Genomic DNA, 15,959 nt, shown 5'->3' with positions numbered 1-15,959 from the left:
GTTCAGGTTTCCCGGGGACCGGGAGCGGCCTCAGGCGCTGCCAGACAGCGGCCCACAATCCCGCCACCAGTTGCTGGGCAACGCCTCCTCAGCCTCCCGCCCTTTCTGACAGGCCGGCTCCCCCGCCCCTCCCCCGCCTTGTTCTCCGATTGGCTTCTCGCCGCCGCCGCTCCGCGCTCATTGGCTCCTCCCCACCACGAGCCCCGCCTCCTAGGCCGCACCGCCCCTGCCTCAGGGGTTAGGCGGTCCCTTTCCTGAGCATCCCTCAGCGGCCACCGTAGCCCAGGCTGTACGTGGCAGTGGGGCTGCGGCGGCCTATGAGCGGCGGCCCCGTGCCCCGGAAGGGGCGTGGCGCGAGCCGGAAGTCCCCCCTCCTCTTTTCCTGCTGGCCCGCCGCTCGGTGCCCCCTCCCGCTGGGCTCCGCCATGTCGCCGGTGCGGGCGGTGCTGGCGCTGCTGGCCGCGCTGGCGGCCCCGGCTGCCGCCTACTTCGTCAGCATCGACGCGCACGCTGAGGAGTGTTTCCTGGAGCGGGTGCCGTCCGGCACGAAGATGGGGCTCATTTTCGAGGTGGCGGAGGGGGGCTTCCTGGATATCGACGTGGAGGTGAGGCGGACCGGCGCGGCGGCGGGCCGGCCTTGGGCCGCGCTGAGGGCGGGGGGCAGCCCCGGGGCGGCGCCCCGCCGCCGTCGGGGGTGCGGAGGCCGTGGTGGCTGGGGCAGAGCCCGGCGGGGCAGCGGTGGTGGGTTCCGTGCCCTGGGGCCGCCCGGCCTGGCTGCCCGGTCTGCCTGCCTTTGGGGCCGCCCGCCTCAGGTTTCCTTCGCTATTCTGTTCAGTATTCGTAATAAAACTTGTTTGGCGGGAAGAATGAATTAATACCCTTTACAAAAACGCGCTGGTTGTTTGGGAGCGGTGTGGTTCCCCTTGACTCATAAGACACCTTTATTCGGGTTGATTGCTGCCCTGAAAGCCGTGAAAGTTGTAGCCGAGTCCTTCAGCGAGGCATCGGACCGGTAGGAGAGTGGTGAATAAGGATTCCTCTCGTTTTGGTGAGGAGCAGGTAGCTGCCTGTGTGGGGTAACGTCAGCGTGAGAGGGTCACCTCCGAGGGTGGGTACAATGCTGTCATTGCACACGGCTGTGGTACCGGGACGTGGTCAGGGAGCTGTGCGTTCCCCTTCACATGTCACCGCTGGAAGCTCAGCCGCAGTCTGGGAGCCTGGCGGGATGGAAGCTGTAAGATCACAGTGACCCTGAGGGTTCAGTGCTCGAGCCCTTAGTCTGTTCGGAATGGTCACCGCAACAGTGCACAGGGGTAATATTGACATATGGGAGAATGTCTTCCCCCCCCCCCGCCTTCAGATGGGGGAATGTGGCTGTCAGCCAGAGCTGTAGGTAGCTTATGGTTTACTTGTTCTTGAGTGCTTCTTATCTTGACCACAGGAGGCCAGTAATCTCGGCCAGTAAGAGAGGCTTTTGTATGACTTTTTTTAACCAAGAAGTTTTTAAAAAAACCCCAACAACCTACCACAACTTCTGTGCAGAAAAATGCATCACTGCTTTTGAGTTGTGGGGAGGGAAAGGACAAAGAATGCCAAACCAGTCAGATCACAGATGGTATTGGTAGTTCTGACTGAGTAATTTCAGAATATGCATGTAATGGTGTATTTAAACCCGCTCTGTTATAAATAAAATGTGTGATACTTTTTTTCCCCATCCAGATTACAGGGCCTGATAATAAAGGAATTTATAAAGGCGATCGAGAGTCCAGTGGAAAATACACATTTGCTGCCCACATGGATGGAACTTACAAGTTTTGCTTTAGCAACAGAATGTCCACCATGACTCCCAAGATAGTGATGTTCACTATTGATATCGGGGAAGCTCCGAAGGGGCAAGACATGGAGACAGAAGGTGAGGAAGACTCCTGGAAAGAAATGAGCCCCAGCTTGGGAGCTTTTCCCTACATGCATGACTTCTGAACTTGACCAGGATTCGCAGAATTCCTGCTTCTTCAGGCTGTTTAGTTAGCTGTTCCCTTGCACAGCTAAAATGGATATGGATGTTTTTAGACCACATTACATGATTTAATGCAGAATCACCAGAGAATCACTTGGCCATCTGCAGAAACTAATGCTTTTATCTTTTAGTCTTTTTATCAGTTTCATTCTCTGATTTCTAGTTTGCTCAGCGGTATGTAGGCTGCTACATGCATTAGTCGAGCTCTTTTGTAAATGTCCTAATATAAAAAAATTTCTCTTAGCCATGTAAATTACTGTTTTATCTGCAGCCTTTTGTCCTGTACTTGTGTTCATCTCTTACACTTTTCTCTAGGTGGTGGAGATACCTGGGATGGTATGTGTACTGCTTTTTGAAAGCTCATTAGCATCTTGTCTTTTGCGTATGTTTATTCACTAACAGCTAACGTTTGCTTTTTCTCTGTAACATTTGTTTGTAGCATGAGAATATCTTTTTAATAAACTACATAAAAGGTCTGATTCTGAGCAATGCTGAGCACCTGCAAGCTTCCATGGAGAGGTTTATACACCTAGCAGCTCTTGGGATCAGGTCCTTGAACTGTGACTGTTTGCCTTCAGGTGCTTTTTTCTGGCTAATAGAAGATTTAATCGGGAGTTTTAGGGGAAACTAAACTAAAACACTGCACATCCAAGAGCGCTGGATATTTTAGATGGTGTTTGCTTTCTGTTGCTAAGGTGAATGTTGAGTAATCAAAGACTTTTGGAAGCAGTAAGCTGCTTTTAGGTTATGAATGATCAGTAATGTTGCAAGGGGAAAAACTTAATTTTGTCATTTGTTCTAGAAGAATTAAATGAATGTATTGGGTAACAAGTTACTAAGTTTTATTTAGAAATCACTATAGTTAGGCAATAAATTCTTGTTTTCTATTTTAGCAGGTAAATAACTGGGTGCATTGAGTGCTTGATATAACTTAAAAAGTAACAAATTCCTAATTTTTCATTATTATTTTAAGACTTGGTTAAATTATAGAGTCTGAATATATCTGTTGTAAAGAATTCAGTGCAGCTTTAAATTTTTGAGGCACTTTTTCTTTGATTGTTTTTATTCTTTGAGTGGATTTAAACAATCCCTGCAACTGTAACTTCTCTTATTAATGAATTGCACTTACTGCAGTGACCAAATGGCCATGAAAATAAGGGATTTACAATATTAGCAAAGGGAGTGTGGTTTACACAGCTATTTAGATTTTAATTATAACTTGTAGGAGTGTTAATCTCTGATCCTCTTTTTGACTGTTCCCAATAAGGTGTGTATTTTGATTAGCTTTATTTTCAGATTTTGATCTGAAACACTTAATTTATAAATCAAAATGTAATAAGATAGCTTCAAAGCCAAGTATGTTGCTTCGATGGAAAATGTGTTGGGTTTCATGACTTTTTAGGAGAGCCGATTGCCCAGGGCATGTCTGTGGAACGATATCTTGGACTTCTCTTGGTGCTAGAAAACTTTGAAAATTACACGTATAATTTGTAAATTTCTGAGTGGACGGTTCTTTGAACAGGAATGTATTTAAAAGATCCTGTGATTGACAGTCAAATCACTAAATCTTAGATCTCTGATCTGTCCATTTGTGGAACTCTCTCAAGCTAGTTTTCTGTTGTTGGTTTGGTATTTTCCTCCTCTTCTGCTTTCATGACGCACCAGAACCTGAAGCCAGTTCCTGCCCTCTGCCAGGCCCCTTTGGCATTGTTTCTGCTGAATGCTGTGCTTCAGCTAGACCCACAGATGACAAGATGCGATATGTTGCTTCAGAAAGTGATCTCGTTTTGCCAGCATCATGATCTTAAGCTAAATTCTCAGTCGTTCTATTTTTGCAAGCTTAACAACTAGGAAAAGCTGTGATGTTAAGATAATTTGCTTGGAATATATTGGATGGTATTGTCAAACTAGATACGTGTGTGTGGTATGGATCTCATGTGCTCTCACCTTCTGTTTTTCCGGAAGAGTGTGCCTGGATTGGAAATGAGTGGTCTGTACTGACTAAATTGCGTGTCTTCTGCCTTCTCGTCACATGTGGAGAAAGATGTTTTCCCACTCGTTATATCCCATAGAGATGTGTTAGGAAAAGCGGCGCTATGAAAACTAAACTTTGCTTTGCTGTAAGGATAAAAAGTTCTCAGCTGTACAGACTGCACTTTTCAGAACTTCTGCAACAGGAAATTAAGTGTAACTGTTCATAAATATTGACAAATTGGTTTTTGAGTCAGTAACCGACTTTCTGATGCTTCTGAAATTATTCCGCAGCTCATCAGAACAAGCTAGAAGAGATGATTAATGAGTTAGCAGTGGCCATGACAGCTGTAAAGCATGAACAGGAGTACATGGAAGTTCGTGAAAGAATACATAGAGCAAGTACGTGTCTTTGACTTAAATGCCTTCTCTCCTCTCAAATGAACTTACAAAATGTGATTTAAAATACAAGTCTAGGGAAGCTGTTCCAAGTTACTGAAAAAAAAACCCCACAAACCCAAAAATGATAATTTGGAACAAAATCTGAAGGACCTGCCCACGCAATAAAGAATGTAGTTGAGGCTTGCAATCGCCTTTACATTGGCTTGTCTCTCATTTACTGAAGACTGGTATGCAAAATGTTTGCTTAATTGTTGTAAATTCGGTGGTTCTTTGGATGGTGTGTTCATGAAGGTATCAGTAATGATACAGTTCCCAGGGGCAGGCTTTGCTTGAACTACTACTTCATCCTTCAAGTGGGTGTGGCTTAATAATTGAACCAAAGTCTTTTTTTAAATGTTTGTTGAAATACAGCAGAGCTACAGTTATTTCCCAGTAGAGAACTGGGCTAACTCTGCAGTCACAACCCTTGCTTTCTGAAATGCAGCTTTAAAGTGTGACTGAGCGTGCTGAGTGATGCATTAGGGAAAGCCCAGTGAGAAAAAGGGCAAATATTTTTAATACGTGAATACGAAGTTTAATAATAATATTAAATAATAGTAAAATACTAATAATATTAAAATAATAACATCAATATTAAATAATATTAGAGCACTGGCCCCTCAACTTTTTGAACCTATGAATAACTCCAGGTTTATTCGTTACTGATGGTGTGATTTAAGAAAATGCCGAAATTTTAGAACTGGAGATGACGAACCTTTAGAGATTAGAAATTCCCATCTTAACTTTGAGAGACTGTAATATGCAAATGTTGTTTGAAAAAGCCAGTGGATTCTGTTTGTCAGTTATAAGCTTCTGCCTGGCCTCTTTGAAGGGGGGCAGGATAGAGAAACGTGCTGCAGTTTGTCTGAAGTTGAGGTTAAAACATTTTTTTATGCTTTTGCATAGCAGGCTGTTCAGAAAACTATGCACTCCCCCCCTCAGCTCTAAGTCTCCAGAGCCCTTCTGGGACACTTGTAATGTTACAAAATGTTCCCCCGCCCCCCCCCCCCCCCCCCCCCCCCCCAAAAAAAAGAGGAAGATACAAATATCAGTAGGTTATGTGCAGTAATTCAGTTCCAGTGACGGTGTTTTTGGTTGGTTTAAATGCTTTGTTACTCTACTACTTTTTTTTTTTTTTTCTTCTCCCCAACAGTTAATGACAACACAAACAGCAGAGTGGTTCTTTGGTCATTCTTCGAAGCTCTTGTACTAGTTGCCATGACACTGGGACAAATCTACTATCTGAAGAGGTTTTTTGAAGTTCGAAGGGTTGTTTAAGAGTACTTTTCTGGTCCCGGATTTCAGTTCACTGTCTACCAAACATCCTGGTCACAAAAAGGTCATTTAGTTTCTGAACCCTCTTTACTGAACTGTAAAACTTATTTGCTTATGTTCCTTCCTAGTTAAAGAATGAATTGTTTTTATATATCTTCTGTAGCATAAGCTGTGCTGAAATCTTGTCACTGAATTGGCATAATTTTTTTCACTTCAATCTGCCTAGTCTGTATGCTAAGCGAGGTCCAAGCAATCTGCAAATGCTGTAATTCAACCATAGTAACAAGCAATGTTGATGTCTTTTTCTAACTTTTTTTTTCCTGTTTCCATAAGTACTTGCAGTTCTATCTAGGGAAACGGTACAAGGCCCTAACATGACTCTTTGCATTTTTGACATCTTTAACCCTGTGGTAGGTGTTACCAAATCGAAATAATCCCTTCTTCATTTACATAAACTGCCTAGGAGAAGCAATTGGAGCTTTCTTTTGTTAATGAATACAAGACAGCTGACCACTTCCAATGTAGTGTACTATTGAAAATAGTTGCTATTTAAAAGAAAGTCTTCAGTAACTATCCGAATTACATCAACTGATTCCCAAAGTTCTTTTAAATAGTTGCTATGAAAATTTCTCCTCTCATTACCGAATGTTCATCATATGGTTTTTAGTCTTTTTATATCGAAGCCAATTGTGTGCAGTATCTTGGCAGACAATGGTTAATTAGCCCTTTGGCTTTTACAGGTCCAAAGCTGGGACTGTTGGTGTTGTGGCAGAACACGTTCGTGTTCAGGAAATCGGGATTCCTGATGCCAAAGGGTTAATGATTCTGGGGGTTTATTGCGATGCTATGCAGCCCTTGTATTTAAGTTAAGTGGCAGCCTCTGCCATTATCTGATCATAATTAGCATAATGCTAAATACTGGTGTGTTTTCTTTTTCAGGCATATGTAGATTTGTTTTTGTATAAAGTTACTTTCCTCGGTATCTGATGATTGGGTTAAAAATTACAAGAAGCGTCTGATGTGGGTGCTGAGCCAGGATTATGTTGTGACTGATGTATATTAGTTGTAATCATTTTTGAGGGTGGGGTGGGGTCTTTTCCAGGGGGGAGCCTCTACAAGTAACACACAAACGGTTTTGTACAATTAATTTAAAATTTGTTACAGGTTTTCATGTTCCGGGTAAAGTTTTTTCAACCTTGGGCAAACACTTGCAGCGGTTCCTCAGAGAGGTGGCTATTACACCTCACTGTGACTGCTGTGTGCCAATATTTTTGTGTAAAACACTTAAAATTGAATTCTAAGATGTACATTTAAAAATTGCTTGTGAATCTAAATATGACCCAGGTTCGATAAATAAACAAATTCTTTAAAAAAAATACTTTGTTTATTATTTTTTTTCCTTTGGAATACTTTAAGGAAGTACAGTTTAACAGAAAGGTTTTGGTGAAGTGTTTCTTGGGAGATAGGGAATCCAGCCCACTGCCATCCCGCTCTGTGGGTTGGATAGGAAAACTGTGAGTGATCCGAACCCTGGGGCTTGGCTGCGGGGCTGCAGGCGCTTCGGTGTGACGGTGCTTCTCTAGACAGGCAGAAGTGCTCGCTGCGGTAGTCCCGTCGCCATAAAACCGAGGTATTTTTTGTTGTATCCACAGGGAGGTTTCTGCTGCCGAGTTTCCCCACGGAGGGAAAGGCGGGTGGTGGCGGCCGCGGGGCCGGAACCAAGGTGCTGCGGTTCTTGTTGCCGCCCGGCCCCGCCGCCGCCCGGCCCAGGAGTGCGGCGGGGCCGGAACCGAGGTGCGGCGGTGTGTGTTTCCGGCCGGCCCCGGGGCGGGCGGAGCGGTGGCGCCTCAGTCATGGAGGCGGTGACCGAGGGGAGCTGGGAGTCGCTGCCCGTGGCGCTGAGTCCGGGCGTGCTGCGGGCGCTGCGGGAGCTCGGCTTTGCCCGCATGACCCCGGTGCAGGTGGGGGGCGCCGGGCTCGCCCCTCGCCCGGGTGAGGGGGCGGCGGGGCCCTGAGGGAGGGGGGCGGCGGGCCCAGGGGAGGGGGCGGCGGGGCCGGGGCCCAGCTCGGGCCGCTCTGGGGCCGCTGGCAGCGCTGTCCCCGCACCCTGCAGCAGCGGGGCAGGTCTCGGCGCTGGCGCTGCTGACAGGGAGCTTTGATGTCCCTTGTGTCACTAGAGCCAACGCGCCTCTTTGTGATGTTTCTTTGATGTTTTTTTCAGTCTGCGACCATTCCGCTGTTCATGAGTAACAAAGATGTTGCCGCAGAGGCGGTGAGTCCCTTTTTCTTGTTGTTTTTCTTGGTTTGTCCCTGGAGCTGACGCAGGGTTGACTGCTTCCCATCTCACAGGTAACAGGCAGTGGCAAAACCTTAGCGTTTGTAATTCCCATCCTGGAAATTCTTCTCAGACGGGAAGAAAAACTAAAGAAAATGCAGGTAAGATGAAGTTTCTCAGTTCTGAGTATATTTTAATGGTGTGCGAGTAAGATTGGAGGGCTTCAGGAGAAGTATCAGTAAGCAAAATTGCATGCACGTGAAGTGACTGTGCTCAGCTCTTTGGTGTAACAGTTACAATAAACTGTGTAAAGCCTGACAATAAATAGGGGTGCGATTTCTGTGCACTTAGATACAGCTTCTTATTTGACGTGACCAAAAAAGGTTTCTGAGCTGTTAGAAAACAGTCTTAAAATATCTACAACGATGGTACTACGGGCGAGTCTTTGAATGCTTTTTATCATCCATTGACTGAATACATTTCAGTGTACAGAGAACTTGTGCTGTTATTTGCTATTAAATACCAGCACTAGATATGGCTCTCTGAGCAGAGGTATTTTGCTCATTGGTATAATACCTCTTTCATAGATGTTTTCTGTTATTTTGTATACTTTATTGTATTTCTGTGGAAACGTGGACTCAATCTTAAAGATCTTTTCCAACGTAAATGATTCTGTGTTTCGTCTAAAACTAGGATCATGAGCATGGCTCACATTCGCTTAGCTTGTAAGGGAGGATTTTTCCTACATCTTGCTTCTAATCTGTTATTTTCCATAAATTCTTTTTGTTTTTAATGTGCAGGTTGGAGCTGTAATTATCACACCAACAAGAGAATTAGCTATTCAAATTGATGAGGTGCTATCACATTTCACAAAACACTTCCCCAAGTTTAGGTGAGTGAATTTTAGACTTGTCATGACCTGGGTTCCTTTTTCTTTGGACTTCTGTCATTCATAAACTAGCAAAACTTCAAAGATTAACTAAATCTTTCTGGTTTATTGTTTCAGTCAGATTATTTTAATTGGTGGTAGGAATCCCATGGAAGATGTTGAAAAATTTAAAGAACGTGGGTGAGTTGATTGTCTGTAATTCTTATCAATACGTCGCAGCTGTAGTTTTCTCCTTGCCCTTTGGGGTTTCAGATTAGAGCTTTGGTTCTGCTGGTGCTAAAATTTGATGGTATTGCATGAGTGTGTCAGGGGGTATGCTGAGGAAATGGTGGTTTCTTTTCCTTGAGTGAGATAAGCTGTAATGGGAAGTAGGAAAGGATCCAGTAGGAAAGGATCACATGTGAAATCGGTACCATTTACATGTTGCCTGGGTGAAGCAGCGTGCAGCACGGGGAGCCAAAAACTGTCTTCACTGAATGTTTTGGCTCCTTCTTTCTTGTAAATGTTGGACCAGCAGTGGGCTCTGGTGTGATTGAGATCGTGCTGATGAATAATTTTCTGCAACTCTTTGGTGCCGATACCGATGGTGTTTGGAAGCAATTGTATTTGCCGCTGGCTTTTGCACAGAGGTACCACATATTTCTTCTGGCTAATAGTTGCTTTCCGTAGTTGCTGATGATATTCTAAACTTTTATTACCACAAATGGTGTGCTTTCACCTGAGCGTTTTTCTCCCATCAACATGGCATCTGAAAGGCAATGAAATATGTATACAGTTAGACGTGGCAGGCTGAAATTGTTTTATTGAAGAACGCAGTCAGCTTGGGGTGCAGGTTTGTGCTGTGACGATGATGTTAGCAGCTCCCCCAGGGTCCTTCCTGTGCAGTCACAAACTGCTGCCTGTCTTGTTCATGAACAGTGGGAACATCATTGTAGCCACCCCGGGCCGCTTGGAGGATCTGTTCAGAAGAAAAGCCGATGGGCTGGATCTAGCAAGTTGTGTGAAGTCTCTTGATGTGTTGGTATTAGATGAAGCAGACAGACTTCTAGATATGGGCTTTGAAGCAAGGTATTTGAATAATAATTCTGGTAATGCTTCTGAAGTTTTACATGAGTTCATATATGATTGATGTGAATAAGCGTGGCCTGCAATGACCTCTACAGTTAAATTTGTTGTTTTCTTCTATCTCTCTGGCTTAGTAGACTATATAAAGCAGTTGCTAAGGGGGAGGAGTATCAGGAAGGAGCGGATCCTTGATGAATACAGAGTTTAAAATTTATTTTTTCCTGATGTATGTTAGCACATGCTATATTATTGCTTGAATAAATACCATTATTTACACATCACAGTGGCTTAAAACACATTAACCAAGAAGCTTTGATGTCTCTCTTCTCCTTCAAAGTTCAGAAAGCTAGTTCAATAGAAGATTGGCACTTGATAATAAAAATTGTTTTGTTTGTAGATTCATACTTGCAGTGACTTAACTTCTTTCTGAGGGAAGGCTTGGAACAATTATATTTTACATGTGCTTACTTGCAGTTTAAATGCCATTCTGGACTTTTTGCCCAAGCAGAGGCGGACAGGTTTGTTCTCAGCAACTCAAACTCAAGAGGTGGAGAACCTGGTGAGGGCAGGTCTCCGGAATCCTGTCCGCATCTCCGTGAAAGAGAAGGGAGTGGCAGCAAGCAACACACAGAAAACTCCAACACGCCTAGAGAACTATTATATGGTGTGAACCTCTGCGCTTCGTGATAGTTTCTTGTTCCCTCTCCTTTTTTCCTGGCTCTATTAATAAGTTGTTGAAGTCTTGGCCTGTTAGGGTCACATTAGTGGAGGAACCAGAAGTCTCAAAGACATAAAGCTTTTGCAGGTTCTCCAAAGATCAGTAATCAAGCTAGCGAGAAAGATCTAAATTAGTAACCCTGTTGTTTCCTGCTCTGTGAGTTTTGTTTGAGTGGTCAGGAGCTGTTGTAACCCTAAACTGGCTGCGCTGCTGTTGCGGCTCCTTGACCTGCTTAGAGTGGCTGGGTTGTGGGAGGAGGCTTTGGCCATTTCAGGGAAGTGGCTGAGGGAAACGTGGGATGCTGCTGCAGGAGAGGGGTTACGGCTGGGGATGGCAACACTGGGAGCTTAAGTGTTTGTTTTTCCTTAAAGCAAGGTACATAAGAGTAACATTCCACATGATGAACTGTGGTACAAATGATCAGTATTAAAAATTCTGCCTGTAGGTATTTATCGGTGCACAGTGAATCGGGGGAACTGGCAGATCACTTTGTTTCAAGTCCATTTTCTTACTTTTTTTTTTTTTTTCTTTTGCATTGTATAGATCTGCAAAGCAGATGAAAAATTTAATCAGTTGGTGCATTTCCTTCGACAGCACAAACAGGAAAAACATCTTGTCTTTTTCAGGTAATGCTGTTTGCGCTTCATTCTGAAAAGAGTATGGTGGTGTATTCCTTAAATTCCCAAACTGTGCCCTGCATTGACAAGGACACAGCTGTTTTAAAAGTGATTAATTTTAATAGTTGCCATGTAGAATATGGTGCTAAAAAGAGATTGATCAGTGCTTCATGTCTGGATTGTGTTGAACTGTATTAAGCAAAACATAGATTTTTATATGGATTTTTAAAGTAAGGCATTATAGATAGTTATATGACAATTATAAAAATTATGTACATATTTTAAATAAAATAGGCAATAGCATGTATTTTTTTAAAGGTATCTGACCACTCTAGCATGACTGTCTAAACCAGATTAAAAATGCAGCATAATCTTTTGCTTTTACATCTGTCTTTGTCACAACAGCACGTGTGCCTGTGTGGAATACTATGGGAAGGCTTTGGAATCCTTAATTAAACAAGTGAAAATAATGAGCATTCATGGGAAAATGAAACACAAGCGTAACAAGATTTTTACTGAGTTTCGGAAGCTCCCAGGGTAAGAACATATGTAAAGGCTAAACCAGGCAGAAGTAAAAAGTAGTAAGGGTGTGCAATTTTGTCTGACAATATTTTTCTGCCACTGAAGCACTGAGGAGCGGTGCTGCGCTGAGGGCAATACTACAAGTAGGTTCTGAATGTATTTATAACAACACAAACTATCGTTAGGGTCTCAAGGTATGATCACAAACAAAGCTAAAATGTGGCTGGAGCGTGTCCAGCCTGACGTAGATAATCTGTGTGGCAGCATGGAAGGTGCAGGAAGATGGATTTGGGATATCCTGCAGCCTGGGACCCGCTGTGGTTTGCGCTCTTGCTGGCCAAACATGCGTGCTGTGAACCTGTCGTTACCGCTGCGATCCCAGCTTCTGCTTTCACAGGGCAGTGTGACAACCACGTGTTAGCCTTGCTGCTTAATGTGGTGGTGGTAGGGGAGTGGTAATGAAAATAACCTTTTCTGAGTGGAAACGCAGGACTCTGGTTTGTTAGCATATAATGAAAAATATGGCAACACAGTGCTGTAACTTACCTGCAGAAAAGTGTTCTGTCAGCTTTGCAGGATGTTGTTAAGAGACTCTTGCCTTACTAGCTGTCATTTTTTATTGCATGGGACCTGAGTTTTAGCAGTTTATGTTGTAAGAAAAATAATTACCAACAGACTGGAACAGCTGTTTAAAATAGTACGCTAAATTTTTCAGTCTCTTAAATGTTTTATTAAAAGGTTTATCATATTACATCCAGCTGCGGTGGACGCAGTGGTGATTTAAAACCAGAACTTGTCGTAGGAAATTGATTTTTTCATAGTGATGTAATGTAAATCATGTTCCTTATAGCTACTTTGTAATATTTTGTCTCTTTTGAAAAAACAAATGTTTTAAAACCTTTTGTTCCTCACTGTCCAGTGCAGATGCAGAATATGCAGCTGGGGTGGTGGGAGACCGGCTCTTCTCAAATCACAGTTTAATGACAAAATTCTTTTTCTTCTTCCTAGTGGCATTTTAGTTTGCACTGATGTGATGGCTCGCGGCATCGACATTCCAGAGGTGCACTGGGTTTTACAGTATGACCCACCGAGCAGTGCAAGGTACGCCTTCAGGTCTGAAAACTTTAGCTCTGCTTCTGGTCACATTACTGTACTGTTCCGATCCAAACTGGGAACACGCAGCTGTGGAAAACATGGTATCACTGCTTGGGAGCTGCTCCAAGTGCACACATGAACCCACGTTTGTGAGCAGAGGCACCCTGGTGTCAGGCTTAGTGTGAGAATATGAAAGATGTAGTGAGAGGTGAGATGCTGGGGTGAACGAGAGCAGCAATAGGAGTGGGGAGAGCGCTCTTCGAGGAACGGGATGTTGAAAGCTCACATGAAAGGCGCTTTTCCGTGTATTTCGGCGTCCGTTGTTGTAGTTCTCCATACAACTTGCTTAAACATCACCCCCAAACCAGGTTCCCCTTGCTTTAGCACACAGCCCTGACCTGTGTGGGACTGCTGTGCATCTCTTATATTGCGTTCTACTGATTCCGGTGGGTTTAGTTCAAGTGTACAGCGCCCTGTGCTTCCCGTCCTGCAGGATTGGCCCTTCTGCTGCCTGCCTAATGCTTTACACTCAGGCTGAGCGTCCCCTCCTGGCTCAGCTCTGGGCTGTGTCGTTTCAGCGCCTTTGTGCATCGGTGTGGTCGGACGGCGCGGATTGGCAATGTCGGTAGTGCGCTTGTGTTTTTGCTTCCCATGGAAGAATCGTACGTTAACTTTCTCTCCATCAACCAAAAGGTCAGTAGACTGTCACTGTACCTCAAAGCAGGGAAGAGCATGGCGATGGGCTTACTAACAGGAGCTTTGAAATCGGCATTTGTAGAATTTAAGGTCATACGCATCGGTAATGCTTTAGCAGAGGTGCCAAATTGAAGCAAAGACGAGAGCTGCTTATTCATCGCCAAATGCAACTATGTGTGGGAACACAATCACTCCCAGTGTTACCCACCGAGTGTGTGATGGGAATACGTGATGCACTGAGCCGGGAAAGGCTCTGCATCTCCAAGGGTGTGTAGATGGAGCATTTCCAGAAGGACAGCACTGGCTTACACTCCGACCCCCAGCCCTGCCACCCCCGTCATACACTGCACCCTCTGTGCCGCTGGTTTGTAACTCTTGAGAACTACCCGTGCCTGGTCCTGCATTTGTGGGATTAATTGTATAAATTCTGCTGGAGCCTGCTAATGAGAACGTGGCTTGGTAAGGCATGAGGGGAGGATGGTGCCTCCCTGCAGCTGTGGTGTGTGAACTCCTCTGCTGGGTAGGACAGCTGCGTGGGGCTGGATGGTGGGCGCGTGGTGGAATGGCCGAGGAGGAGGAAGGAGGCTCAAAGCTGACTGAAGATGAACCAGGGAAGGAAGGAGCACGCGTTCCAACATGCATTTTACATCACTCCGCTGAACTTTTCCTTTGGTTTTGTATTTCTTTTCCGGTTTTCAGTGTCCCATGCAGGAAATGAAACCACAGACAAACGTGGTAGATCTTCTTCCAAAACTGCAGTCTCTGGCCCTAGCTGACCGGGCAGTGTTCGAGAAAGGGATGAAAGCTTTTGTGTCTTACGTCCAGGCTTATGCCAAACATGAATGTAATCTGATCTTCCGAACGAGAGGTAATTCCCAGCAGGGGCTGGCATCTTCTACTCTTCTGTTCAGAAGACGGTGTTTGGTTTTGGGAAAAAACAGTCTTACTGTCCACAAGCTTCAGCTCCTGATTCCTGAGGTCACTGCAGCCTCAGGTTCTGACAAAACTATTTTTTTCAAACAACTTGTTTCTCATTGTTTTCAAGAGAAAACATGAGCGAGTTTGACCAAACTGACAAAAGCATAAATAAAGGTGACTTAGTATTGTTACAATACAGGAAGATAATGTTGCGTTGTTGTCTTTTTTTTTTCCTCTGACTTGCTAAGTTAAATTAACTTTTTATCCAGCAAGAAACTGACTTTATAATCTTTATTTTAACAGATCTGGATTTTGCTAGCCTTGCTAAAGGTTTTGCATTGTTAAAAATGCCAAAGATGCCTGAACTAAGAGGAAAATCTTTTCCAGACTTTACTCCAGTTGCTGTTAATACAGACTCCATTTCATTTAAGGATAAAAACAGAGAAAAACAGAGACAAAGGCAATTAGAACAACAAAGAAAAGAAAGAGAGGAAAATGGAGGGAAAAAGAAATTCATAAAGAACAAAGCCTGGTCCAAACAGAAAGCCAAGAGGGAGAAGAAAAAGAAAGTAACAGCTAAAAGGAAGCGTGAAGAGGTAAATTGTGTCCGTTTTATTAAACTGCATGCGATTACTCTGGCATAGGTACATGCTCTCCAATGGCAGAGCACCATGGGATTTTAGTTGGATGGAACTGACAATGGTAAATTAACTTTTTCAGACCTTGAAGCAGGCAAAGCTTAAAAAAAATTAAGAGAATCATTTTAAAGCCAAACACTAAAACACTTTCTCAGCACCCTGATGCTAGTCAGTAATGTCCCCAGCAGAGGTAGCACGTTTTTATTTCTCAGAGGTGCAGCAGCATGGCATGATGATGGACAGCATTTCCCTCCCCCGCCCCCCCCTCCCTTTGCTTTTTCCAGTTCTCAACACTTGTAACCAAGTGTTAGACAGTTTCGCAGGTAGAAACAGAGTATCATTTCCTGATGCTTGGCTAATCCTGGCAAAATCTGCTTTGTAAACTTCTCTTGTATTCAGCTGTATAGAATGAAAACTTTTTGGTGCTGTGTTTAATTTGTTGTTTATTAACTGCCAACAGGGCTCTGATATTGAAGATGAGGATATGGAAGAGTTGCTGAATGACACAAGACTCTTGAAAAAATTAAAAAAGGGAAAAATTAGTGAAGAAGAGTTTGAGAAGAGACTAACAGGCAGCCAGAGTAGATTCAAAGCAGAAACTGTTGCTGACTTACAGTCTGAAGGCTGACAGTTATTGTAACCACTTTTTTACATTAAAATATTGCCTATTTCAATAAAACCATATTTTTATAACAAAATGACAACACAGAGAACAGAATCTTCATAAAGAGACATGGTGTCTATAAAGACAGACAAACCAGCCTGCAGCTGAGAACCAAGCCGAAAGCCCTGCTCTTGTGCAGTGTGACAGGAGCTGCAGAG

At 44.0% G+C, this 15,959-nt stretch overlaps 2 protein-coding genes across 3 annotated transcripts; both read left to right on the top strand.

Annotated features, from left to right (window-relative positions):
* The first annotated feature begins 359 nt into the window (after positions 1-359).
* On the top strand, positions 360-7,080 carry TMED2 (transmembrane p24 trafficking protein 2). The gene is made up of 4 exons (XM_056357867.1): positions 360-605; positions 1,720-1,912; positions 4,283-4,390; positions 5,583-7,080. Exons 1-4 carry the CDS (start codon positions 426-428, stop codon positions 5,705-5,707), a joined length of 606 nt encoding a protein of 201 aa, XP_056213842.1. The 5' UTR covers positions 360-425; the 3' UTR covers positions 5,708-7,080.
* A 428-nt stretch (positions 7,081-7,508) lies between these two features.
* On the top strand, positions 7,509-15,835 carry DDX55 (DEAD-box helicase 55). 2 transcript variants are annotated; one of them, XM_056357777.1, is made up of 14 exons: positions 7,509-7,665; positions 7,926-7,976; positions 8,054-8,140; positions 8,780-8,871; positions 8,986-9,048; positions 9,787-9,936; positions 10,408-10,597; positions 11,195-11,277; positions 11,674-11,805; positions 12,799-12,891; positions 13,464-13,578; positions 14,281-14,449; positions 14,803-15,095; positions 15,598-15,835. In XM_056357777.1, exons 1-14 carry the CDS (start codon positions 7,558-7,560, stop codon positions 15,763-15,765), a joined length of 1,794 nt encoding a protein of 597 aa, XP_056213752.1. In that variant the 5' UTR covers positions 7,509-7,557; the 3' UTR covers positions 15,766-15,835. The 2 variants fall into 2 exon arrangements, with proteins under 2 accessions (XP_056213752.1, XP_056213762.1); XM_056357787.1 differs by having other exon boundaries at positions 7,561-7,696.
* The last annotated feature ends 124 nt before the right edge of the window (positions 15,836-15,959 follow it).

This window comes from Falco biarmicus, chromosome 1 (assembly GCF_023638135.1).
Source record: "Falco biarmicus isolate bFalBia1 chromosome 1, bFalBia1.pri, whole genome shotgun sequence".
NCBI lineage: Eukaryota > Metazoa > Chordata > Aves > Falconiformes > Falconidae > Falco > Falco biarmicus.
This window is presented reverse-complemented; position numbering and strand designations above follow the sequence as displayed.